The following is a 27,424-nucleotide window of genomic DNA, read 5'->3' as shown; positions in this document are numbered from 1 at the left end:
GTCATCTCAGTGATCCCATTTAATTGTTAAGTCTACAAAAGCATTTGATCCCCCGACAAATTTCCTAAAGTATGGGGACTATCTTTGACTCGTTGCTTGTTAGATTCATTTATTAATCAGGTTAATGCTTTGGTGAACATTTAACATCTTTCTGCTAGACTTGGTGAGATGCAGTGAGGAAGTGCTGAGGTCTTGGCGTGTCACACTGTTTTGTTTTTCTCTCTTATATACAGTATACTGGGTTAGAGTGATTTGTATACCCCTTTGATAATGCCTTGGCATGACTCTACCAATTATTATAAGTCATCATAACTGATAGCAAAGTCTGATTCTGTTCCGTGAGATCATATTCTTTTGTGTACTTACCACCACTCACCAGACCCACCAAAAATTTGCTGCATGTGGATTTACATTTGCCAAAAAAACATTAAACATATGAGATAAATAGTTTAGCAATTTGAACCGATTTCATCATTTTATTATTTCCACTGTGCTCCAGACTTGGAATAAATGATATTTACCAGCTCCAAGTTTTTCCCGCAATAGAGATCATCTAAGTTGGGCCAAGAAACAGCTGCTGTGGTAAATGATTCCCACATAGCCACGGAGTGCCGAGGATGTCTAGGAATCTCTAGATTGTAGATGGCTTCATTCCTAGTGCACATACTGGAGCAGTGATCTTACAAATGTTTAACCTTATCCCCATAAAGTGTGTGATGTACTATTCCTTCATGGTAGTGGAAGGGTGTGTGAAGACGGCAGCATCTAATTTTGCTACCATTTTGAAACTAATTTCTGCCAACCCAAGAACGCCAAATAACACAACAATTGGTTCCATGACAGTCAGGAGCCTATCAGAGGCTCCGACCTATCGGGGGCTCCACGAGGTGTAGTAGAAATGCAGTAAATTCACAATATTCTGCAAGTAATGAGTGTATATTGTAGCGCCCCTCCTCTCTCTAGGGTCTGAGACAGTAAGGCTGCATTCACACGAACGAACTAACTGAAAAATGTACACAATGGTGCACAAACCTCACTTTGTAGCCTGCTATAATGTACTTTGTCTAGATAAGTTATACCTGTACTTTTATTCAATGAAAATGTGGGCTAGGATTTGCCACAGGATTATTTTTTCCCCACTAAATGTTTTTTGTTGTTTTACCAGTGACCCCTGTTTTCGCTACTGTCCCCAGTGACATGACTGCTGAGGTTGGGACTGAAGTTCACATACCTTGCAGTTCCCAAGGAGACCCTCTGCCTGTTATAACCTGGAACAAGGTAACCCAATATTGTATACATAGAAGGGGGAATTTATCAGTCCAGTTTTTTTAGTTTTTAACACTTTTATGACTAGTACAACTTATAAAGCCCAGCCTCTGGGAAAGGGGTAAGGTCTCTGGAAAAAGGGAGTGGCCTTGTGGCAAAAAGTCTGTGCCCCCAAAAATGAATTGGCGCACCCACTAGACCAACTAAAAAAAGGTGCAAAGTAGGACTTGCTGCACCAGAATTATCATCTTGGCGACACATTGATAAATTTACCCCAGACTCTCCAAAGCTGAGATCTTTTGCTCCCTTTTAAATTGTAGGACACCCCCTGCCAGATATGATGTTGATGACCGATCCTTCAAACTATTGTGTTTATTGCGTCTTTACCTCAGCGCAGTATGTGGAGCTGTTGCTGTCCTAGACTGATCTGTTATTTGTGACCTATCAGAAGAATTTGTGATCAGTACCAAAATCCTGGAAAACAAACCCCTTAAATGCCCATCCAATTAAATTGAAATCTGAATCGGGGAAGCAAAAACATTTTTCAGTGGGGAGTCTTGTTTATCCTCTCTAGTAGGGGCCCCATTTTGCTGGCCCCTTTGGTCAACCTGATATGAATGACCCCCCCCCCCCTGTTTTCTTGTTATAGGATGGCATACAAGTTACTGAAAGTGGAAAGTTCCATATCAGCCCAAACGGCTATTTGGCTATCCGTGATGTTGGCCCAGCAGACCAAGGCAGATATGAATGCGTTGCAAGAAATAGTATAGGCTATTCTGCCGCAAGCATGGTCCTGTCTGTGACAGGTAAGACACTCTTCATACTGTTTCACTTTAGGTGCCCCACCATGTGCGTAGTGTCTAATTCCATCTGGAATAAGATGGCCTCTTCTGTGCAAAATAATAGAGAGATGGCCATCAATTGGGATTAGTAGGAGCTCACTGTGCTATACCAGTTCTTTAAAGGGGTTGTCCAAGAGCGTAAAAACCCATTGGTTGCGGGAGAGGGCTTGTTAAAAAATAAAATTTTACTTGCCTCCACGCTCCCTCCTGGCATCCTACGCTGCCATCTCTTCAGCACGGAAGCCGAGCTGTGTTCAGGGTCGTGGCTGGCCACCTTGGCCGTCCGGAAGCTGGACACAACGCGGCTTCCATGCCCCTGTTTGTTTACATGGGGCACAGAGCGGAGAAATGGCAGCAGGGGGCGCGGGAGGGACCCTGTAGGTAGGTAAATGTTTGTTTAATTTTTTTTAACCAGCCACCAGTGGGTTTTTTTACGCTTTCGGGCAACCCCTTTAAGTCCCATATGCGGGATGCTGCCACTGCAATCCTTGCCTGCACCCACCTGATCAACTTCTAGATGTCACAGCATTCAGACAAGCAGTGAAACTTTTTCATCCCTTATCACACTTAACCCAATTTAACTAAAGGCTACATGTTGGCCACGTGACTGAATATGAGGTGAAAGGACATCTCGGAGCATCAGTGAAGCCTAAACATTGGGGTTATGAGATGTTGGCTCCTTAGTAATCTGATATTGGGGACTTTTTCTAATGATGGGACATCAGTATTAACAAGAAAAAACTCCTTTAATTATTACTATTTCTTTCTGGAATAAAAAGGGTGGATTTTATATTCAAAATTTTTTTTTTTTTTTTTTTTTTTTTCGAAAACATTACTACACAGTTATGGTAGGACCTTAGGCCCACATCCAGCATGACATGATACCTGGTTCTGAGAGGGAAATCCAAGTGTTACTCACTGTTGCTGTACATCTCCGTCTTGTTCTATAATATAGGAATGAAATACTGTCTTTAGCCTCAGGGCGCTGTCCTTTTGTTGTAGTTTTTAATGCTTTTAGTAATTGCTTAAGTTTACGTTGACTGACAGATGCACCTGGAGGTAATGAGGCCTCCATAGAGAATTTGTTCAACTTTGATCTTTTAGCTTTTTAGGGATGGTTAACTTTATATGAACTTGTAGAAGCTGTTGGTTGTTATAGGCTGGTTACACCAAGTACGACCTACAAGACATCAAAAAACATGATGTGGGATTAAGTCAAGCCAGTATATTCCTGGTGTTAAGAAAAACCTATTTTTAGCATTCAGGTTTATAACAAGTGACTCCTCCCCTGATGCTGCCACCCATTTTGCTGCAGGTAGTGCTGCCTGAGGCAAGTGTCTCAACTCACCTCATGGATGGAGGACCCCTTCCTGTAGCAAGTCTAATATCAAACAGTAGTACCTGCCTCCTATGTGCCACCCTATACAGAACTATTTGTAATATAATTGGAAACCGCATGACACACGGACCTTGCTACCGTAGTGGCTCATTATTCGGTCACAATTTTGGGCCTACTGGAGCTTTGGTTTAACAGTCAGACCTTGATAATGGTTTTTGCTTTTCCAATTTTTTTCAATATTCTCAATTATTATTGTTGTTTTCTTTCTTTAAGTTCCTGAAGTCAGCCGTACCGGCGACCCCTTTGTTACGGTATCGATTAATGAAGCCATCGCCACAATTGACAGAGCGATAAATTCCACCAGGTCGCATTTATTTGACAGGTATTGTTTTTTTTACTTCACAGCAATGTTTATACGGTCTCCCACAATGAAGTTAGACCACATTACCCCTGCAGTCTCTTGTAGTATACAGAAGCGCTGCCAGGAATACATTGTTTACATTTCTAGACTGGCATCAGCGTGGTACGAGCTACAAAGACTTTCCCAAATAAGGCCTCCCTGTTGCTGGCACTTGTGCCTGTATTCAAATACTCGGACGTTGCTGCCAGATTTACTAGGTGACTAAGGATTTCATTATACCTAGTGATGGAAAAAGCAACAAGTCAAGGCCATCATCATGTCATACCTCACCCAGGCTGCAGTACATTTATTAAAGTCCACACACTGCCAGTGCTTTATAGCTACCAGGGTGGAAGGGGCTTGAGGCAGTAAACTTAGGCCATTTTATTGTCACCTAGTAATGAGAACCAAATACGTGCAATGTAAATATCACACATTTTGCCACATAGAGCAGAGGGTCCTTGTGCATCAACTACATCGCCCATACGCTTTATGGGGAATCCACAACCGGAAGTAGAGCTGCCTCTGCCCGGATCTGTAATTTAATAATTCTGGAATCTAACTTGTTATAAACTTTATTTTAGTAATATGTAAATTAACTGCAGAGGCTACTGGGGCGTGTACTAGCCTGGCCGGCCACTGGGAGCTAAGACTACTCCACGCCCCAGTAGCCTCTGCAGTTAATTTACATATTACTATAATAATGTTTATAACAAGTTAGGTTAGGTTCCAGGATTATTAAATTACAGATCCCAGACAGCAGGAGGAACTGGTACATTCCTCATGGTAGGTTTCCTTTAAGGAGAATCCCGTTATCAACAAACGATGATAAGGCACCTCCTGTACCTCCTGGTGGAGCATGACACTGTTTTCAGACTGATCCTAAAAGTCCACAACAAAGTACATTATAAATGAGGGTAAAATCTAAAAACTGTAGCTCAGCAAACTTCTCCCTCTTTCACCAAATAGATTTAGCATAAGGTTTTTTCTTATAGCGTCAAAATTCCAATTGAATGGTGGCCTGTTTTGTTTTTTTTTTAGACAATCCTGCCATGCATTTTTTCTCCTTTATTTGATCTCACCTTATTTGATCCACAATCCTTGGAGTTCCTTTTCTAGAGGAAGTAATAAGAGCACCTATCATAGCTGTAGATTGAAGTAAAAATCTTTTTAATATACTTTACTCACACTTTTTTTTTAGTTTCAAGAAAACTTTATTGAAAGAGCAAAAAGACGCCGTACAATAGAACAGGTGAAACATATGGCCCTCGCATGGGGAACAAATCTAAAACCATCTCATTGTATTACTCACATTTGGTTTTGTATAAAATTATTATTATTATTTTATAAAATCCTTGCATGCGGTACGTTCAGCATCCCACACTCCCAACCCTGTGTAAGAAGCGGTTGTGCGATAGTCCTACATAACAGAAACACGTACTACTGACCAGCCAAAACATTGGACATACACATCCTACAAGCAGAGCACAGAGGATGGACAGTTTTGTGCAGTTTTTTGCTCGTGAATCATTTGAAATGTATTTTTCCTTTTCTTTCAGCCGTCCCCGTTCTCCAAATGATCTGCTGGCCCTCTTCAGATATCCCAGAGATCCGTACACAGTGGAACAAGCAAGAGCTGGGGAAATCTTTGAGCGAACCCTCCAGCTTATACAAGACCATGTTCAGAGTGGTTTGATGGTTGACCTCAATGGAACCAGTAAGTATTTCTTTAGCCAAGTAGGTATCGTTACTTTCAAGTTCTCTTCTTAAAAGGAACCTGTCACCACCTTTTTCACAAATTCAGCTGATGAAAGTTTTCCCATGGAGCCCTAGTAACACAATGCCAACCTCCCTTTACCTAAAAAATGTTTGCCTCACAATCCCATAAAATGTACTTTGTGCCAGATCGAGCATTGAGTTACCTCAACCGAGTCCAGTGGCCCCTCCCATTCTCGCTACTTTATACTCCACCCCATAGGAGGTTACCATTGTGTTAATTGGGCTCTGTGAGAACCTGTCACTAACTGAATTTGTGAAAAAGATGTTGACGGGTTCCCTTTAAGGTAGAGTCACTGAACCAATAACTGTTCCTCCCAATCAGACCATACACATGAACACTTGGTTTTGCTAAGCATGTATGTGCTTTCAAAGTCTTATTGGGAGGGGCAGCAGGTGCAAAACACTGTTGGTGGCCTTTTTCCCTACAGAACTAGCGATCAGGTATGATGTTTTAAATGCTTAAAGGACACCTGTCATCAGGTCTCTGTCACTAGTCCTGTCACTACTACCAGTTGGAGCAGTACTAATTTCATACATTAATCATTATAAAATCATCTATTCTTTATCATGTAAATGAGGCTGGTCACATGGTCAGAGGCAGTGATGTCACCCCTGTTACCCCTCCCCTCTCCTCCCCCTGCTCATGTCTGTGTGTAATGTATAGTAAAGCATTGCTAGTGTGTGTGCTGCATCTGCTGACATGCTGCATCCTCCTAATACACAGAGACACAGACATCAGCTACACAAGTACCTGACATGTTCTGCTATAACATGGCTGCCTGGAGCTGTTGTATCTCTCCTATACACACACAGGCTGCAGGAGGCGTGGCCACCAGCAAACACATGGAGCAGCCATTACATGGAGCAGCTGTCAGTCAATCACTGGGGGTGTGGCTGTACCTCCCACTCATGAATAAGCTGGACAGCTTGAATATGCTAATGACTCATTGGACATTTCACAGGTCATTTGCATACAGCTTTAGGACCTCATTGCTTAGGTTTACAGACACGTAGAGAGACAATGAGGGGATAGAGGCAATGCTCTCTAATGGCAGTTTATGAAAATATATTTAGTTTAGGGGGTTATTTTGCATGACGGGTTCTCTTTAAGTGATTGCACACATAAGAAGGACACATACAAAAGAAATTGGTCTATCATGTAGATTTTGGTTGGACTAAATTAAACCTATACGGAGATCTCACCCTCTCTTTATGTGAAAACATGCATACTCGGCTAGGCGTGTGTATGTGGTTCGCAGGTTGTGGTTGTCTACTATGATCGTGCAAGCAACATCCAAGATCTATGGCCACTTTTTAGGTTACCTTTGATTCTTTTGTCTTTGCTTTGTCACTGGTATTGAAATGGATATGAAGACTCTTTCAAGTTAACCTTTTGACTAGAGTAGCGCAAATTTTGGAAATTTTTTATTTTTTTTTTTCTTGAACAAGTACATGGCAGAAGCCAGAAAATATTGTAGTGATTAGTTGATCATTTCTGGGATAGATTTTTCCAATGTTACACTTTTTTTCTTTTATTGCTTTTTAGGTTATCACTACAATGATCTGGTATCACCTCATTACCTGAACCTAATTGCCAATCTCTCAGGATGTAGAGCTCATAGACGGATAAATAATTGCACAAATATGTGCTTCCATCAGAAGTACAGAACCCACGACGGCACCTGCAATAACCTCCAGCATCCCATGTGGGGAGCATCTTTGACCGCTTTTGAGCGTTTGATAAAATCTGTGTATGAAAATGGATTTAATTTACCAAGGGGCGTCTATTTTGATAGATTATATAATGGACACCCTCTTCCTCTGCCACGGACAGTCTCTACGACTCTGATTGGAACTCATACAGTGACTCCAGATGAACAATTTACTCACATGCTAATGCAGTGGGGACAGTTCCTTGATCATGACCTGGACTCTACAGTAGTTGCACTAAGCCAGGCCAGGTTTTCTGATGGCCAGGATTGCAGTTCAGTCTGTACCAATGATGCCCCATGCTTCCCTGTCATGATTCCACCGAATGATCCCCGTGTCCGAAACAATGCTCGTTGTATGTTCTTTGTGCGTTCCAGTCCAGTTTGTGGAAGTGGAATGACCTCCTTGCTCATGAACTCTGTCTATCCTCGAGAACAGATGAACCAGTTGACTTCTTACATTGATGCTTCTAACGTCTATGGAAGTTCGGATCATGAAGCCCAAGAGATCAGAGATTCAGCAAGTCACAGAGGCCTTTTAAAACAGGGAATCGTTCAACGGTCTGGGAAACCTCTTCTACCTTTTGCAAGCGGTCCTCCAACTGAGTGTATGAGGGATGAGAATGAAAGTCCTATCCCGTGCTTCTTGGCAGGTGACTTTCGAGCTAATGAACAGCTCGGTCTGACCAGCATGCACACGGTGTGGTTTAGGGAACACAATCGCATTGCTGCTGAATTACTCAGATTAAACCCTCATTGGGATGGTGACACCATCTACCATGAGACTCGCAAGATAGTTGGAGCTGAAATGCAACATATTACCTATGCCCATTGGCTGCCAAAAATATTTGGTGAAGTTGGGATGAAAATGCTTGGAGAGTACAAGGGTTACGACCCAAGTGTGAACGCAGGGATTCTGAATGAGTTTGCAACAGCCGCCTTCAGATTTGGCCACACGCTTATCAACCCTATTCTTTACCGACTGGATGAAAACTTTCAGCCTATTCCTCAAGGTCATTTACCTCTACACAAGGCCTTCTTCTCTCCGTATAGGATTGTAAACGAAGGTGGCATTGATCCTCTTCTTCGAGGTCTTATTGGGGTTGCAGGCAAAATGCGTGTCCCCTCCCAGCTGTTAAATACAGAATTGACAGAAAAACTCTTCTCTATGGCACATGCTGTGGCGCTGGATTTGGCAGCAATCAACATTCAGCGTGGACGTGACCATGGGATACCGCCTTACCATGACTTTAGGGTATTCTGTAATCTCTCCTCTGTGCACACTTTTGATGATCTGAGGAATGAAATCAAGAATCCAGATGTTATTGAGAAGCTGAGAAGGTAAGATCCTTCTAAAATATCATCACTGATCACATCCTGGACAGGGAGCAAGCAATATGTGTGAACTGCTATAAGGTTTTGGCTGTTGGCCATTAGTTAGTGCCTTATTACCGTTTGCCAACATGGCATCTGTGTATTTTTTTCAAGTGATGATTTTTCTTTGATGTTTCTAGGTTATATGGCTCCCCACTAAATATTGATCTTTTCCCTGCACTCATGGCGGAAGACATCATTCCCGGTAGCAGGCTGGGGCCTACACTGATGTGCCTGCTAACTACTCAATTCCGAAATTTAAGGGATGGTGATAGGTAAGAATAAGTTACTACCATTGGTTTTTTTAATGATTTTTTATTTTTGTAGCCCAGGTTCCTACATTTAAAAGTAATGGGACCTGTCTGCTCTTGTGACTTGTGTGATTTAGTACACGCTTGCATGTATCCCTTATGAAGGTTTAGGCATTAGAATTTACAGACGACTCCTAGTTACAGACAGACCTCTGGATGCTGGTAATATACTGTACTTTAGGACCAGGTTGCAATGATCACCTGTTAGGCCTTAAACACGCTGCCGTTTGCTCAGCATGGCCCGTGGAGAAGGGAGGGGGAGTGAGCGTACCTCACCCCTCCCCTCTCCATTTAAAGACGATTGGCCAGCCGGCTCGATCACGATGCAGTGAGACACAATGTCCTCACTACACTGTGGCCGGGTTCCATAGACTTCTGTTGTGACCATGATCTGGATGCAGTTGTGGCCACAGTTACAGCAGTGTAAATAGGGAATAAGAGCTATGAAATGTGTCTACAATGCAGCTTTACTGTTAAAGGGAGAAGGCTAGCTGACAAACGGCTACAGATGGCTAATGAGTGTCAATGAAAGAATTGCTTATTTTGACATCGTGCAGTGCTAGACAAAAGTTTTTATACTTTACAATTGTACCTTAATTGACACCTGGGTGTTACCAGCTGCAGGTCTGTCCCTACAAATTCTTACCCTGTCTGTTCAGTGTTGACCATGTCCGACCCTTACATGTGTGTACGAGACTTGATTGATGTTTGTTTTGTTGTATTAGGTTCTGGCATGAGAATCCTGGCGTCTTCACCCCGGCTCAGCTAACCCAAATCAAGCAGACCTCCCTGGCCAGAGTCCTGTGTGACAATGGAGATAACATCACCAAAGTGCAGCCAGATGTGTTCAGAGTAGCAGAGTTCCCACATGGTTACATTAGCTGTAAGCAGATCCCCCACATGGACCTGCGGCTCTGGAAGGATTGCTGTGAAGGTATGAGCTAAAACACGGATATTAGTTAATGAGCTTCAATTTTTTTTTCTTTAAACTTGATTCTGCTTGAAGAGAACCTGTAGTCATGGCAATATTGGACACTAAACATCCTCTTATGTGGTTTAGTATCCCACATCACCCTTTAGTTTTTCAACTTTGCCCACTGAGACAAACTTGCATACTTACTCTGTCCAGAGCACCCTAAGCCTGCGAAGTCACACACAAGGTAGCCAGCCCAGCGTACTAAGATCCGGCTTCACTGCATATGTTATGTGAGTTCGGCAATTGCTCAAAGAAGCCGGGGAGGACCAGGGAGCACTAGAGATGGGTCTGATTCACCTCATTGGACCCATATCTAATTAAGCATAAAGGTTTATTTTTTACATAGAGCACATCGAGAGACCTCAAACATGGCCATTTGAAATAGTAAACCACCGATCCACAAGGAACCATGGTTCGTTTAGTGTTCCAAATCAACCTGACAGGTCCCCTTTAAAGGGGTTGTCTGGGATCAAAAATGTTTTCACTATTTGCCCAAAGTGCAATGGAGTGCTAGGACGTATCCGCCTGTATAACCTATACTAGAAGATATGTGGTCGTGTTTCTACCCTGAAGAAGGGCCCTGGGGAGTGTTTCCAGAGCCCCTCAGTGTTCACAGGCTGTTACAATGAGCATAGTAGGTTTCCCCTCCCACAGGCAGAGGGAGAAGGGAGAGAGCAGGGGGAGACCTATTCTGCTCATTGTAACAGCCTGTGAATCAGCAGCAGAAAGTGGCTCTGATAACACCCCCAGAAACCCTTTTGGCTTATTGGCATAATTTTAAAAGTTGATTTTAGAATCATTACTAAATGTACATGTCAAGGAAGTTGAAGTTTTCCAATGTGGACAGTAGTACAAAACAATTAGATGGCACTAGGGTTTTTTTGTTTCTAATCTACAACTTCGGAGTATTGATGTGTATTTTGCGTGTTATATCTCATGTGTCCTATTTTCTCCCAGACTGTAGGTCAAGGGGGCAGTTCAGCTCTTTCTCTGGTCACTTCAGGGGTAGACGCTCCACAGAACATAGCTACAGAGAAGAAAAACCCCAGGAGACTGTATCCTCCAATGAAGTATCCAAGTAAGTAATGAAAGTTGGGAATACTCAGATTTGTGTGTGTGTGTGTGGGGGGGGGGGGTTCTTTTATTTTAAGAATTCTGAGGATGGTTATTGGTTAAATTCGATGTGTAGGTGTTATTGACCTTCATCATATTTCACTTTTTTATGTTTGCTTTTTTCTTTTTATGTTATGTTTTATGAAATGTGTTTTTTTCCAGCAATATAAATGGCACTTATAGCACTGAAGAACCAAAGAATATGCCACTTGTCAGCGACTTTAAGGATTTTGTTCTCGATATGCAGAAGACAATTACAAGTCTAAGAAAACAGGTAAAATGTGCTTGAGGATATAATACATTTTCCTATCCATCTCCTCTAGTATTTCCCATAGGTCAGTATTTAGAACGGCTCTCTGGAGTATGTGGCATTAATAAAGTATAGAGGGGATATACTAGCATGACTCTTCTCCACCCCCATGACTCCTTACAGGTCGTTTATATGCAGCGTTCAAAGATCTATTTCTGCATAATGCCAGATCTCCCAGATTATAGAAGGACATGATTGTAATTCTGTCAGTTTCTTGAATCACAGGTATGTGGGCCTAAATCCACATAACTGGATCTCTTTTTTTTTTTTTTTATGTTCTTGGTGGGTGCCTCCCATCCCAACCCCCCGAGTAACATACACTAATTTTACCCACATCAAACTGACATGTTGTGTTTGTATATTCAGTACCTGTAAGTGCAGATTTCAAGTAATTTATTTTCCTCATTTTTAGGTTAAGCTTATTGATGCATAGGTTTAAGGGGGTTGTCCACTTTCAGAAAACAAATATTACTTATTGTCTAATGAAAAGTTATACAATTTTCCAATTTACTTTCTGTATCAGTTCCTCACTGTTCTCTACATATCTGCTTGCTGTCATTCACCAGAAAACTTCATTATTTTTTTTTCTGTGGATAAAAACTGATCCCTGTTCATGTGATGTCACACAGGTGCATGGCTCGTCATATGTCTGGTCATGGGATGTCACACAGGTGCACAGCTCATTATATCCCTGGTCATGTGATGTCACACAGGTGCAAGGCTCGTCGTATCCCTGGTCATGTGATATCACACAGGTGCACGGCTCGTTTTATCACGCAGCTCTGATTCCTCTGCACCTGTATGACATGACCATGGAACGGTTTTTACCCACAGAAAATCAAAATTAAATTTCCTGTTGAATGACAACAAGCAAAGATGTAAAATATCATGAGCACTTGATACAGAAAGTATTTTATTATTTATTCATTCATAGAGCACTAATAATTCCAAGGTGCTGTACAATCAAAAAGGGGTTCACTTACATTACAAGACCAGAACAAATGCAAATACAAAACTACAGAGGTCTGGGGAGGAGGACCCCGGCAGTGGGGGCTCAAAATCTATATGGAAGGATAGATGGGGACATGAGGTGAGGGAGCAGTTATTGTGTGTTGTAGGTGGGTTTATAGGTTATGTTTGGAAAGTGGGGGACAGTCTGACACATTTTGGTAGAGAGTTCCAGAGTATGGGAGATGCAGGGGAGAAGTCCTGGATACAGTTGTGAGAAGAGCGCATGGTAATTGAGTGGACATGAAGGTCCTGTGAGGATCAGAGATTATGGGGGTCATTTACTAAGGGGCCGATTCGCGTCAGAGAAGCCGCCGCTGGATCACGAATGGACCGGGTAAGTAAATGTGCCCCTATGTGTGCGATGATATTGGTTGATTAAGTCAGAGATATATGGAGGGGGCAGATTGTGGATGGCTTTGTAAGTCATCGTCAGTATTTCAAATCTGGCAGAGAGGAGAGGCAGAGGAGAAGTGAGGAGACAGATGGATTAGCCGGGCAGTAGATTTAAAGGGAACCTACCACCACAAATCTACCTATAAAGGTAGATTGTGTGGTAGGTGGATCAATGGGACGTGAGGATAGCCCTTTTAAGGGCTAATCCTCACGTCCCCACACTTTTTTGTTAACTTTTATTAGACATATATTCAAATTTACTTATGCGGCTACTGGGGCGTGGAGTAGCCGCATCTGAGGTTACACGAGGCGGCTACTCCACGCCCCGGTAGCTTCTTTTCCCTTCCTACTCACCCATCTTCGGCAAGCAACTCCGCGTAAAGTAAATTTGAATATATGTCTAATAAAAGTTAACAAAAAAGTGTGGGGACGTGAGGATTAGCCCTGAAAAAGGGCTATCCTCATGTCCCATTGATCCATCTACCACCCAATCTACCTTTATAGGTAGATTTGTGGTGGTAGGTTCCCTTTAAGGATGAATCTGAGGGGTGTTAGAGAGTTAGCTGGGAGACCACAGAGAAGAATGTTGCAGTAATCCAAGCCGGAGATGATAAGGGCAATTTTGTAGCAATTGAGGAAAGGTCGGAGGCGAGATATGCTCTTTAGATGGATGTGGCACGGTGTAGTAAGGGCCTGGATGTGAGGCTTAAAGGATAAGGCAGAGTCAAAGATGATTCAAGGTAGTGGACTTTAGGGACCGTGGAGAGTGTGTAGCCATTAATTGTGACGGTTAGGTCTGGTGGGAGGAATGTGTTAGGTGGAGGAAAGATGATTTACGTTTTGTCCATGTTTAGTTTTAGAAAACAGGAAAAGATGGAGTATATGGCTGATAGACACTCTGGAATTCTAGCTAGAGGACACGTGATATCTTGGAGAATAGTATAACTTTTCATTACACAAACAATAGCAATTATTTGCTGAAAGTGAACGACCCCTTTGATATCTGACTTCTGATTAGCTGCAATGTCTCCAGGGAGTCTGCGGTAGTCTTGGACACACCCCCTGACTCATCATTGTTGCTTTCTGCAGAGCTGATTTAATGTCAATCAAAAATAAAAATGTTTTTCTTTCCATCCTTTAGATCAAAAAGCTTGAGTCTCGGTTAAGTAGCACAGACTGCACTGATGAAACTGGAAGGATGCGCACCACTAATGAAAGATGGAACACAGATCCTTGTACAAAATGTGAATGTAAAGTAAGTAGAAATATTCCTGCTGTAAAACGGGAAAAAATGGCCAAAAAAATTTGAGGCAAAAACCTGCAACTAAGTTATTTCTATTCTATATTTGTTCCTTAAATGTTATTGTTAATCTTTTTTGTTAGACTTTATTATGCATGACCATTTCTACTGAAGTTGTAGGTCGATTGTTGATGGTCCGACTAAGATTACTCTGATGGTGAGGCACGAGTTGTAATATTGCTGAGCAATCCTTAGGTCATCGTGAATGATGTAATTGTTCTTATATGGTCAGTGGCATCACTCAGTGGCGGCTGGGGGTGGTGCCCATAGGCTCCAGTGGCCTCTGGTGAGCATATACGTCGCTCAGCAGAGGAGTGCGGGATGGAATGACCATCTGCTGTGTCTTTCCATCCGGTGCTTCCCTCAATATGCAACATATTCTGTGCCGACTTTCCTGGAGTATATTCTGAATGTTCACATAAAAGGTGATGTGACTGTGGCTTAAGTAGTGTTCTTGGATCTGCAAATTGGGTATCTGGCTTAAAGTGTAGTCCAATACAGACCCCCATTATTGTTGTCCATCATAGGACCGCTTTCAACCATCACTTTGTCTGACGGAGCTGAAAAGCTCATGTAAATGTAAGAAGGATCCTTAATGTTTACCTCTCCTATATTTTGCCTTCCAGAATGGGTCCATTACATGCTTTGTTGAATCCTGTCCACCTGCTCCATGTTTAGTACCAAGTAAGAAAGAAGGAAGCTGCTGTCCTGTCTGCACAGATCCCACGGGGACCACATAATCCACCACATGTCTACGGCTCAGGAGGAGCAGAAGTCGACCAATCCAGGGTTACAGCAGGAGACAAATCTACACTGTGCCATTTTTTTTTTATTTTTGCATTCAACACTCCCACAGTATTGTACAATGGTTGTTTTTGTATCATTGTTTCTTTCTTTTATACATAGTTATGCCTAAAACGGTCTCTTTTAAAGGGAAGTATATAAATCAGCGACAGGATATTAACCTTTGTGTCAGCCATATTTTATTGGTTCAAACGCTTCTCAGGTTGGGAATACAAACTGGTGCTAATCCCAATACTCTGTAAATGTCACATCCCAGGTCAGATTGTAGCGACCCCACAAATGGAAACTTCCGATATGTATAAAGATTTTATAGCAATTTTTTTTATCCTGTAGTGATGGCAGTCAATTATTTAAGAGAAGATAATTGTGTTTGCTTCAAGGAAACTGTACGTTTGGTCTCTTTGAGGGGATCTCCAGTTTATGTTATCTCAGGCCCAGCTTTGGTAAGAATGTGGAGGATATATTTCTGTTTGTTTTTTACCATACATATTGGGTTCTGTGCCCATGATCAAAAAATGTCTATACAATTAAAGGGCTATTCCAGGAGAAGAAAAACCAGCAGCTCCGCTCCACCCAAGTGAATGGGGTCTAGATGCAATACAATATCCAACCTGTAGATGTATGATGTGGTGTTCTGACAGAAGGCGGCCATCTCTGTCTGATCTTGGACCCCCATAAGGGGGTTGTAACAAGGGATAGGACCCCCACTATCAAAAGAATGAATTGGCTATCTCATGTACTCTTAATAGACAGTAGTTGCTGTTCTCTGCCAATCCCAACACTCCCGTACCATGGTAAATAACTGAAGGGCACATGCTGGACCAGACACTCCATTGATCCGTGAGATCAGAATTGTCTGGGGTTCCCAGCTATTGGACCTAAACCAATCAGATTGGATTGTATAGGGAATAACTATCAAACTTTGTACAACTCCTTTAAGGAATTGCACAAATGAAGTGTTATGGCTTGACTTTGTGTTTTCAGTAATTCCCTTGTTTTTCCTACTATTTTTATATATTGTGCCGCAAAGTGATGTTGTACCTTTTTATGCAGTCAGAATTCTTCATCGTTGAGACATTTTATAGTCTTAAGTTGTTTTTTTTTCATAGTGAACTTGTCTGCTACATCGTGAAGGCAGCCATTTTGTTATCTTGACCAGTATTGAATGAAAATACACTGTTAATAGTGGCCACTAGAGGCACTGTCTTATAGTAAAATTCTAAAGGAAGTTTTCATGGTAATAACATACAAATGGGTGACTTTTAAGAATTGTGGACTCCTTGGTTTACTTTTGAGATATAGAGATAATATTGGTGGCCTAAAAATGCATTTTTACTTGTTATTAAAGAGACTTGCCTACAGAATAAGTGATAAATATATCATTCATGGGGGTCTAAGGTTTGGGATTTGCAATGAGGGTCTGGATCCCCCTTTCTAAGTCTATGGGATGGACAGAGGTGGCAAAATATTGTGATTATCCATGTTCATCCATTTTAATGGATGGTACAGTTCCCCCATTCTCATGATTAGTAGGGTTTTCAGTGGTCAGACCACCATTTGTCATGTCCTGTGATGTGACCATAGCCAAACCCCTTTAATGATTTCGGTTTAGACTTGTAAATTAATGGAAGGACAACAGTTATACCTCATTTCTCCATTGAATGGTGCTTGGTATAGACACTTTTAACATGGACTGATGACTGATGTATTATATACTTGTGTTTATTACATGTTATTACCATCTTTATAATATACATCTGTGTTCCATGTTTTTATTTGTATTTGTCGGAGGAACATGGTTTCGAGTTCAAAAAGGCCCAACACTAGAAATACCTAGGACTAGAGATGAGTGGATCCGAAGTTTGGGTTCGGCAGCTCCTCATAATTTGGACACGTCGCTTGATGGGCTGAAGAGCAGCCAATCAGGCAGCTTTCTACTATTATCAGTTAGGCATGGCTGTGATTTGTCAGATGGACATAGCTGACAAATCACATCATTGCCTAGTTGCTGGGGTCATAAAGCCGCCTGATCGGTTTCTCTGCAACACAAAACGGAGGATGGCACAGTTTGGCAAAGTTTGGGTCCGCTCATCTCTACCTAGGACCCATGTTGAAGGTTTAATATTCCTCAGATAATTTTGATCTTTTTGGATGGCCCTCAAGTTTGTTTTACTTGTATCTAGATTCCTAGCTATAATTTTGAGTCTGCAGTAGACGGCACATCTGCCCAGTGGCCACATGTAGAATAGACCTCTCCAAACACAAGATCACATAATCATAGGGGGTGAGCTTCTCTCTTCACACATTATAGGTGATGTGAAGGACATGTCTGGATTTGGATACTCTGAGAACCCAACCCCAGATGTCCTTCTGTTGGGCCCAGGCTCTAACCCAATACTGAGCCCCAGAGATCCTGAGGAATAACATCCTATTTGGAGGATTAGAACGGTTTCTTTTCTAGGTGTTGATGGAGAAATTGATTCCTAAACTATTTCAATCTGATTTGCTCAAGAAACCCCAGGCTGGCACAGCTATAATTGATATAAGTTATCATGATTTATAACTCTATACCAGAAATATCAGCACAAGTATTTGCATCCTTCACCTCATAGCTGAAGCATTGTCTGTCCGCTATTCATGTTAGAACTGTCTTTGAGGTTATCTTCATCTATTGGATTGAAGGATAGAAGTTGCTTCTGACACTTGACGTGCAGCTGAGAAACCACTTACACTGAAATGAAATTTTACGTATTGCAGAGTCTATTCTCAGGAGGATGTCCTTTTTTGGTCCTTCTGACCCATTGAATGGTTTACTGTAATAAGATCCTCAGTTCTTAACCTGTTTGGGCCACTGATTTTGTCCAGTCTGTAAATCGACACCCTTTAGATTTCCAGCCAATACACCCAAAGGACTGCATGTAAGTCGTATATCCAGGATGAGTAAAAAACCATCTGCCATTGCAAGTTTGTCCATTGGCTATTGGCTTGTATTACCACTCATCCCCATTCAATGAAATAGCGCTCAATAGTAATACCAGACATCAGCCAAGGACCCTGGTGGCGCCGTTTCTCCTCCTGGACAATCCCTTCAATCCCTGCCTGAAGAGCTTATGCATTTTTTTTGTGTGTCTTAGCCACAGATAATAAAGTTTTTGCTTTTAAAAACAAATAAACCAAAGAGTTTTCCCAAGAAACATTCTATGTACAGGCAGTCACAAGCCTTGGAACACAAAACTGCACCTTCACTGCCAAACTAGTCCAGCAAAAGTGGTTCTAGAAAGGAGTGAGTCATCCCCATGTTTTTCTTACACTTCTTTGTGAATAATGTTCTTTTGTTTTGTGGCGATACCTCTGAAATGCTGAAAACTGTGCATATTTATTGTCGGATCTTACCGTTACCAAACATAAGGAGTGCCTTGATCCTATTTTTTATTGTAAACCGTGATTTTTACCAAAGAAGAAATGTTTGCACTGTGTAAGGAATGCTTCTTAAATAAATAGGCCATATCTTAAAATTGTGACCTGTGTTATTTTTTGTTTTTTTCAAATTACCTTCTACAATGAAACTCTTTCAATATAATTTTGTGTGGGAGAGGGAAAAGTACTAAGCAAAATTTGATTGCATTCTGGTGTTCTGCGTACCAGGAACTTTAAAGTGAACCTGTCAGCTGGAATGTCATTTTTAGCTGATGACAGGTTACAATAGCCTATGCCATGCTGATTTTTAAAAAAATGTTAGCATTCTGAATAATTTCAGTACTTTATTTTAGTTTATTTTAAATTATCTGGCTCCCTGCCAGCAGCATGTGGTGAGTTCCTGGGGGGAAGGGGCAGCTGCAGCTTGTGTGTGCCTTTGTCATTGTCCTCTACTCCACACTCCCTCCCCACTTCCTGTCATGTGCATTGAGGAGGGAGGGGGATGGTGTGGAGGAGATTAAGGCATGAGGAGACACAGGCACTGTGATAAAAACACCCTGAAGCCCTGTGATTACAGTAGGCAAAGAAAGTGGGTAGTGCTGAACAAACCAGGAGAGTGTGAGACCTGTTCCTGCTTAGTTTAACAGCCTGAAAAGCAACAGCCCACCCAGGCCACTTGTGGCTATTACCACAGTCACGTTGCCTGGATCTATGCCTAAGTGCCCCTGGTTTATCACTATGGATTTGGATAGTAGGTTTTCTTTAAGGACATCTACCACTACATTAGTGATGGTAGAGTGTCCTAAAAAGGCTGCTTGTTAAGTCTAGGGGATTGGAGGGGGGGGGGGCAGTGTTTTACATGTATTTCTGCTTTTTAATTGCCAAAGTAATAACTTTGTAAAAGTGCCAGAAGCGCTCGGCTGATGGTGCCTGAGCACCATCTCAGCTTCTACGGACTTTATAATATGCACTCCCCCTGCTGAAAGCGTTCTCCTGGTGAGGAACTAGGAGGGACCACAGCCTCTCTCCACACCCCAGCTCTGACGTCACTGCTGGATCCTAGTTCCCCAGCTGGCGGCAGGAGAAGACTTGCTGTGGAAGGTTGTGCATGAATTAAAAGTCGGGGAACCTGGGAGCAGCGCCGGCGCCATCAGCCTGAGCACCTCTGGCACTTTCACAAAGTTATTATTCCAGGCAAAAACATGTAAAACACTGTCCCCCTAGACAGAACGAGCAGCCTATTTAGGAAACTCTACCACCAGTAATCTGGTGGTAGATGTCCTTTTAGGGCCAACAAACAGACCTTGTTGTTTATAGCTACTGTGTCACCGGCATGTGAGGTCTGCTCAAACACCAATCGGTCATAAGGCGACCGCTATTTTGGACTAATCACCAATAAAGTTTGTTTTAAATAGGGTACACGATATACAGTACATCTTCTACTATACATTTTTGGGGAGATACGCTGTTATCCTTTGGGGTCACATCCCTAAATTCTAATGGATATCTAAAAATTGCGTCTAATACATTCTGTGCCTAATTTTACATACTTGCTCTACCCAATGTCCCTCCCAGGACCCCAACATTTTGACATTGTGTAAGATGTATTTCACAATCACTTTAATAACTCTATGATGTCATTAATCTCTGAGTTCTAATTTATTCCTGTTTCCTCTAGAGGAATTTAGTGTTTTTTGCAGTGCATTCAGCCTCAACCCCTTCCCCCTCCACTATGAAAATGGGCTATAAACAGGATGTTCTCGTAATGTCAGGGGGCCAGGGGTCAGTGAAGGTGAGACTTGTGTACTTGTTCGTTGCTGTGGCTTTGTAATATACAATACATTGGGGGTCATTTACTAAGGGCCCGATTCGCGTTTTCCCGACGTGTTACCCGAATATTTCCGATTTGCGCCGCTTGTACATGAATTGCCCCGGGTTTTTGGCGCACGCGATCGGATTGTGGCGCATCGGGGCCGGCATGCGCGCGACAGAAATCGGGGGGCGTGGCCGAACGAAAACCCGACGTATTCGGAAAAACCGCCGCATTTAAAAACCGAAATTGTGTCGCTTGGGGAGCGCTCAACTTCACCTTCTATGGGATGGTGCATTCCGGGGCGTTAAGATTATTTTCGGCGCTGCAGCGCCACCTGGTGGACGGCGGAGGAACTACCATCTTAAATCCCAGCCGGACCCGAATCCTGTGCAGAGAACGCGCCGCTGGATCGCGAATGGGCCGGGTAAGTAAATGTGCCCCATTGTCTTGTAGGAAGCAAGTCTATGCTTTTTTTTCCCCCTCCTTAGGCTCACAACATTATATAATGGTAAGAACTATAGTTTACTGTCTTTTGAAAAGCAATGGTTACAGAACGGCGAGCATGAGGTGTAGACCTAAAACCTTCTTCACCGATTCCGTTCATAATTACTGTAGAAAACCATAGAAAACGACAGGTCTGGCCACATTTTTTACAAAAATTGTGAACATTTTTATGAATCATTACTTGATTTTTATTAAGTTAATAAAGGTTGAAGTTGAAGGTTGAAATTGAATAATTCGCTTTTTTTACATTTTTTAAAAAATTTATTTAAAAAAATTAACATTTTAAGCACATAAAAGAATAAGTTAAACATATTTTACAGGTTCAATTCTTTTTTCTATATAGCAAAAATGTCCACTGTATCTTCCATTTTAATTTCTATAAGATTATTGTTAGTTGAGACCCTTTTATGGGTTTCCATCCGTAAGGTTTTATTAGACGTCTATTCACACTAGAGTGGCAACATATCCAAGTTTTCAAATATTGTCCTGTTAACTATTTAGCAGATCACATATACTATTTACAAGTAAATTTTTAGTAATAAAAATTCAATTTCTGAAATGAATAATGCAGAAAGAGTAGCGGACACTATTGAGGTGGTTGTTCAAAATAAGTGCACTTCTAATGGTAGCCATTGCCTAGTGGAAGATCAGAGCCAAATCCAACCATCTACAGTGAGGCTAGAGCCTAACCCTAAGGAAGAAAGACCTGCTTTCGAGAATGTGTCGGTGGATGATGTTTCTCCCACCGAATTCTCCGTAGCTGCGGTGCCATCACTGGTACCTCCAATACACAGGGTAGCACAGCCACCAGTCAGGGCTTCCACGCTAAGCGTTTCTTTGTGAGGATCACCACGAGGACATCACTGTCCAGCCGTAATGCTCAACAGAGTATGGACATCTATGGATGAACATTTAGAATTGTACTTACTTGGGAACGTGTGTTGGAGCCAATTTGGTACAACTTTATTGCCACATAACTTTGCGTTTATCCAGAAACATCTACCCACGGGTTGGTTGTAGTTTACTGTCCCCATACACCAGCTTTAGCGTCCTATGATCCTTATACAGGCAGTCCCCTACTTAAGGACACCCAACTTACAGACGTCCCCTAGTTAAAGACAGACCCCTCTGCCCACTGTGACCTCTAGTGAACCTATCTGGATGCTTTACTTTAGTCCCAGACTGTAATGATCAGCTGTAAGGTGTCTGTAATGAAGCTTTATTCATAATCCTTGGTCCCATTGTAGCTAAAATTTAGAAAATCCAATTGTCACTGGCTGGAGTTACAATTATAAAATATACATGTTCGACTTGCATACAAATTCAGCTTAAGAACAAACCGATGGACCCTATCTTGTACGTAACGAGGGGACTGCCTGTATATCATACGCTTATGTATTTCTTTAGTGTACACCAGTACATTGCTGTTTTTTGCTTCTGTGTTTCCTTTTACTCTGTATCAGTATTGTTCATTGTTGGCTAAGTGACCCGTTAAATGATTCTGGTATATCCGGAGCTCACAGCACATCCAGACCCAGACACATTGCAGAGCTAGCACTGGCCATGGATGTTTCATGTTAAGTGATAATGGGAATAGCAGAGCTCCCCGGCTTCCTGCTTGACTCATGTTCTGCGACTAGTTAGCACAGCTTGGCTCTCGGGTCGGTCCTGCCTTTGCAGTTTGTTTACGGAGAGTGACTGTATCGTTGCGAGCAGTAAATAAAACCAGATTTCTTTTTTTTTTTTTTTTTTTTTGCTGTGACCTTAAATTGAGGTGTCATAAATAACACAAAGCTTACTCTATGAAGCCCCCGCTCTATCAAAACCCTGAAAATCTGAACAGAGAATGCCGAGAGCTAAATCACAATATACAATGCAAATTGTTAACATATGAAAGGGCTTTCTGGCAATTTCAAATCTATTATAAACTATTTCTAAAGGCAGGAATTATCTGTAATTTAATAAATTCTCTGAACTTCAAAGACGTTTCTGTGTATAGCTGCCATCCAGAGTATGACATGGGGGAGCAGGAAGTGCGGACCTATCCAGGACCATGAGCCTAAGGGGGCCCTAAAGAATCTTTTTTAAACACAGACACCAGTACTATAAACAGTATATGGGGGTCTGGGTCAGGTTTCACTTTCAAGTTACACCTCTGGCTATATATAAAATATTTAAAATAAATTTTATATTTTAAGAATGTATAAATGTATTCAAACTTAAATGGAACCTGTCATCTCATTTTTCACAAATACAGCTAGTGGTAGGTTCCCATAGAGCCATGTTTCCCACACATCCCCATAAATTCAACTTTGTTATCTTACCTGGCATACAGCCAGATCCAACAGCAAGTCAGAAAGGACATGTTTTTGTCAGCTGAGTCCACTGGATCCTGTTTGGTCAAATCCAATGGATCCTTCCCATGCCTCCTCAACATTCAGGACTTTTTTCTGTGACCAGGTTGATGTCACCTAAGGTTCTTTGCCCACTAACATTTGCAAAATATAACCCATGTATGTATTTGATTACATGAAATCACAGCACAGCATGCCTCCATGGATCTCTACTTCTCCCAAAGCCTCCATTAACCCATCCTGTCATTACATGCGATCAGATTCATACATGGGGTAGATTTTGAAAATGTTAGGAGGTAAAGGACCTTATATGATATCACCCTGGTCACATGAAGTGCTGAATGGTCGCATGGGACATGGGAAGGAGCCACTGGACTCGGCCAAACAGGATACTCCTCCTCTGACCGGTAGATCTGGCAATAGGCCAGGTAAGATAATAAAGTTGATTTTATGGGGATGTAAGGGAAACAATTTTTAGATAAAAGAATGGTGGCGTTTAGTTAATGGGGCTGTGTTTGTGAAAAATGTGGTGACAGGTTCCCTTTCATAATATTGTAGTAAACTCATCACATCTAAAACAAATGTGCTTTACAGTCAATATAAAAAGTTACACATATAAATGACAAAGTTTTTTCATACATACTTTTAGGGCACATTAATCTATCAAAAATGAAACCCTCTCCTCAGTTCACACCTGCATCATGGGTTTCTGTTAACCTCTTTGTTTTAGAACAGGGTAACGAGTACTAAAAGGAGAAGTCTTCCCCTTTGACTTCAATGTCAGGAAAGTTACCTTCTGTTAAAGGGGTTTCCCCATGAAACAAGTTAACTTGATAATTTCCCATAAATATAGACATATGGTCAAAAATGAGACGTCATTCATTGTAGGTGCGCTGCTTGGGAACCCGAAGAGGAGCCAAAGGGCCCGAAGAGACACTGGAGCTTCCGAAGTAAGAAGAGGACCTGTGGGGGGCGTTGGAAAGGTGAGTACATTGTTAATTTTTTTTTAGTCTATTTATAGTCTTTTATATCAAGGAACGGCCAAATAAGGTAGAATTTTTTTTTAATATGTAAATTAACAGAAGGCGGTCCGGGCTACATAGGCTACTCTGTGCTATTAATTTATTCACATCCCTACCTTGTTCACTGTAGTCTGACCCCGCTCTTCACTGGCTGTTTGCGAGACTGATAGGCAGGTCCAGGCTACAGTGAACAAGGTGGGGGCGTGAATAAATTAATAGCCCAAGTAGTGTTTGTAGCCGGACCGCCTCTGACTCATTTACATATTTTTAAAACGTTTACGTCTATGATATTTGGCCATTCCTTTAATTTTATCTTCCAAATACTGATCTTGTGAAAATATTAAGTCCTGTGGCATTGTACTCTGCCATGGCACTGGTTTTCTGCTGGCACCTACAGCTCATATCCTGCCAAGGTGCTGTGCCTTTGGCTGCCAATCTAGTGGCGTTGGTTAATATGTATTAAATGCTTTTCACAGTACAGATATGAACATAAATTGGGATAATGGATAAGACATGTCAAGGAGCTGTTCTTGTCATTTGTGAGCTTAGTAGTGTCTAAGGGGGTTATATCTAAGGATACCATCGGGGGAAATGTTAGAAGATTTTATTACGTGAAAGTTTCTTCTAGGACAGTGATGGGCAACCTTTTGAGCCTGGTGTGTCAAAATTCGCCAAAAAACCGAGCATAACTCGGGTGGTGTGTCATCTTGACAAAAAAACCCATAATTTTGTGATATTTATAGTTTAAATAATAAATATGTATACTATTTAACTTCTAGGGTACTTTAACTGTAGGTTGTCTGATTGATTCTACCATGTACTGGCATTCTACAGTATGGCAGTATATGGGGATTTTCCCAATCATCTATTACGATGTGCAAATCACACATTGTAATAGATCGGTTACAATCAGACACGTGTGGAAATGCTTAGTAACCTGTGAACTTTCAGTCATGAAAGTTCACAGGTTATAGCGAGGGCGCAGGCGCCGCTGTCTGCATCTCCCTTATGCCCTCTTGGCATGAAGAAGGTGTGAGGAGCACTGATGACTGTCTTCTATCATACAGTGCACTGACCTTACTTACTATATGATAAGAGTGGTTGCCCTCCCTTGCTCCTGCTGTGGAGATGGTCAGTGTAGAGGTGGCAGCTGCTGGGATATCACACAAGGCAGCAGCGATGTGACCTCTGACTGTGCTGCCATCCTCCCCCCACCACAACTATCAGGAGCTGCAGAGGAGCCTCCTGGGTGTATGGCCGGGTCACCTCTCCTGCTGTGCCCCATGCTGATACCTGTTCTGACTGGAGACACTAGGCACAGCTCACACATGGGGAGAGGTCGGCCCGGGGAGGAGGAGAAGGAGGGGGGAGTGCTGGAAGCTCAGTGCAATCTCTCAGCCTCCCGGCTACTGCACCTGGTCATGTAGGATGAAACTTAACTCTCAGGCAGCCATGTGTCAGTGAAAATGGCTACGCGTGTCATAGGTTAGCCATCACTGTTCTAGGATATCAACATATTAGCAGTCAGCTTCTGAAAAGCAGACATAAAGTCTTAACGCCTCCCGGTGTCAGACGGGGCTCCTTGGGGCCACCAGATAAAATGTTTCCTGAGGTCCATCATATAATTGGCTTTGGCTGGACCTGTGGGACCCATTCTTGAAGTAGAGCATGGGCCCACAGGAGGTTCTATAGGTGCACTGGTGGGCCATTGCAAAGCCGAGGCATCAATATACATTAGATGATGGCAATTGGCTGAATTTACCAATCTCAGCAGATTCTCCCAACAATTTAATGGGCATTCGGCCTCCTGACTCTCCTCCAAAAGCAGATATAATTGTGAGGGAGGGAGGAAAGACACTGTAGCTGTTGGATGAATGATCATTTGACCCACAGATATCTCATTTGTATGGGGGCCTTTAGAAACAACCAAAGGTAATTTTGTGTATGCAGCTACCATGCACATCTATGTAGCTCCATGGTTTCAGACCACAAACAAATCCATTGGGGGTCATTTACTAAGGGCCCGATTCGCGTTTTCCTGACGTGTTACCCGAATATTTCCGATTTGCGCCGATTTCCCCTGAATTGCCCCGGGATTTTGGCGCACGCGATCGGATTGTGGCGCATCAGCGCCGGCATGCACGCGACGGAAATCGGGGGGTGTGGCTGAACGAAAACCCGAAGGATTCGGAAAAACCGCCGCATTTAAAACAAAAAATCTGTCGCGGAGCTTGCACTTACCTTCACTCAGCCCGAGCCGGTGAACTCCAGTGCGTTCCGATGCTTTTCAGCGCAGAAGCGCCACCTGGTGGACAACGGAGGAACTACCTTATTAAATCCCGTCCGGACCCGAATCCACCGCAGAGAACGCGCCGCTGGATCACGAATGGACCGGGTAAGTAAATCTGCCCCAATGTGTTGTCTGATCCCATATGAGTCTCTTTCTTTCTCTTTTGCGTGTAGGTAAGTAATCAAAGGGTAACATAAGGACTGAAGAAATATACCAGCAGAATCCAATCACAAAGGGTTTACTTATAGTCTTTAACACTGGAGATTTGTACAATGGTACATTTTCTTTAAATTAGTACTGATGTTTAATTAGATTTTTTATGATACATTGTCCCAAACAACAAATAAAAGATACATATAGGCTTTGATATGCTGTGGTATATTACATCTGAGTAAACTAAACCAAGAAAGAAGGATGAGAACCACAGAGCGTCAGGTGATCGCAGCCCGAACATGATAAGAAGGTGACTGTCTACATAAGCTTTGGTGGAGGCCTATCCTCGGGCACAATGGACTGTCAGATAAGCAAAATCCACAGCCACAGATTTAATTACATTCAATGGTCGGCTGCCAGGAGTTATTCCCAGACCTCAGGATGAGAGCAGGAAATCCCACAGCTGGTAAGGTATTTCCCATTGTTTACCTTGAAGAGTCACCATCCGTTTGCAATTAGCAATGATGTTTGCATGTGGTGAACACACCGAGACCTAAGATACGGACAATGTCATGAGAGGTCTCTGCATTTTCCATGAGCAGATCCAATCCGATTTTTGATCATTTTTATTCTATTTTCTTTTTTTTTCAGGTTCGTTATTATAATCTTGACGCACAGAGATGTATCCATACTTGTATTCTGGAACCTTGGAGTTCTGACGCCTTGTTCACACGTCTCATAAGTGCCTGTTATAACTGCTGCACACTAACAGGGGTTGTTGGGGATGGGTTTGTTTTTTTTTTTATGGGTCCCAGGGTGTTTAAAAATAACAAAGAACCAATATTATCCTCTCTCCATTGCTGCAGTCCAGCGCCACATTGACTTTGGTAATCTTCTTATATTTGTTATCCATGGCCTCTTCCCTTCTAATATCAACATTTATA

At 42.2% G+C, this 27,424-nt stretch overlaps 1 protein-coding gene across 2 annotated transcripts in view; it reads left to right on the top strand.

Annotated features, from left to right (window-relative positions):
- Positions 1-18,442, top strand: part of PXDN (peroxidasin) — an 84,806-nt gene extending 66,364 nt beyond the window's left edge. The window contains exons 13-24 of one of the 2 annotated variants that reach the window (XR_011854338.1): positions 1,166-1,278; positions 1,916-2,072; positions 3,721-3,829; positions 5,407-5,564; positions 7,173-8,676; positions 8,850-8,984; positions 9,746-9,954; positions 10,954-11,074; positions 11,272-11,383; positions 13,965-14,078; positions 14,750-15,425; positions 15,520-18,442. Coding sequence is in view for 1 of the 2 variants with exons in the window: in XM_072143488.1 (XP_071999589.1) it covers positions 1,166-1,278; positions 1,916-2,072; positions 3,721-3,829; positions 5,407-5,564; positions 7,173-8,676; positions 8,850-8,984; positions 9,746-9,954; positions 10,954-11,074; positions 11,272-11,383; positions 13,965-14,078; positions 14,750-14,863 (2,846 nt within the window). In the remaining variant the exon portion in view is untranslated. Of the gene's footprint in view, positions 1-1,165; positions 1,279-1,915; positions 2,073-3,720; positions 3,830-5,406; positions 5,565-7,172; positions 8,677-8,849; positions 8,985-9,745; positions 9,955-10,953; positions 11,075-11,271; positions 11,384-13,964; positions 14,079-14,749 lie in introns of both variants that reach the window. The other variant, XM_072143488.1, reaches the window with a different exon arrangement.
- The last annotated feature ends 8,982 nt before the right edge of the window (positions 18,443-27,424 follow it).

This window comes from Engystomops pustulosus, chromosome 3 (assembly GCF_040894005.1).
Source record: "Engystomops pustulosus chromosome 3, aEngPut4.maternal, whole genome shotgun sequence".
Lineage (NCBI taxonomy): Eukaryota > Metazoa > Chordata > Amphibia > Anura > Leptodactylidae > Engystomops > Engystomops pustulosus.
This window is presented reverse-complemented; position numbering and strand designations above follow the sequence as displayed.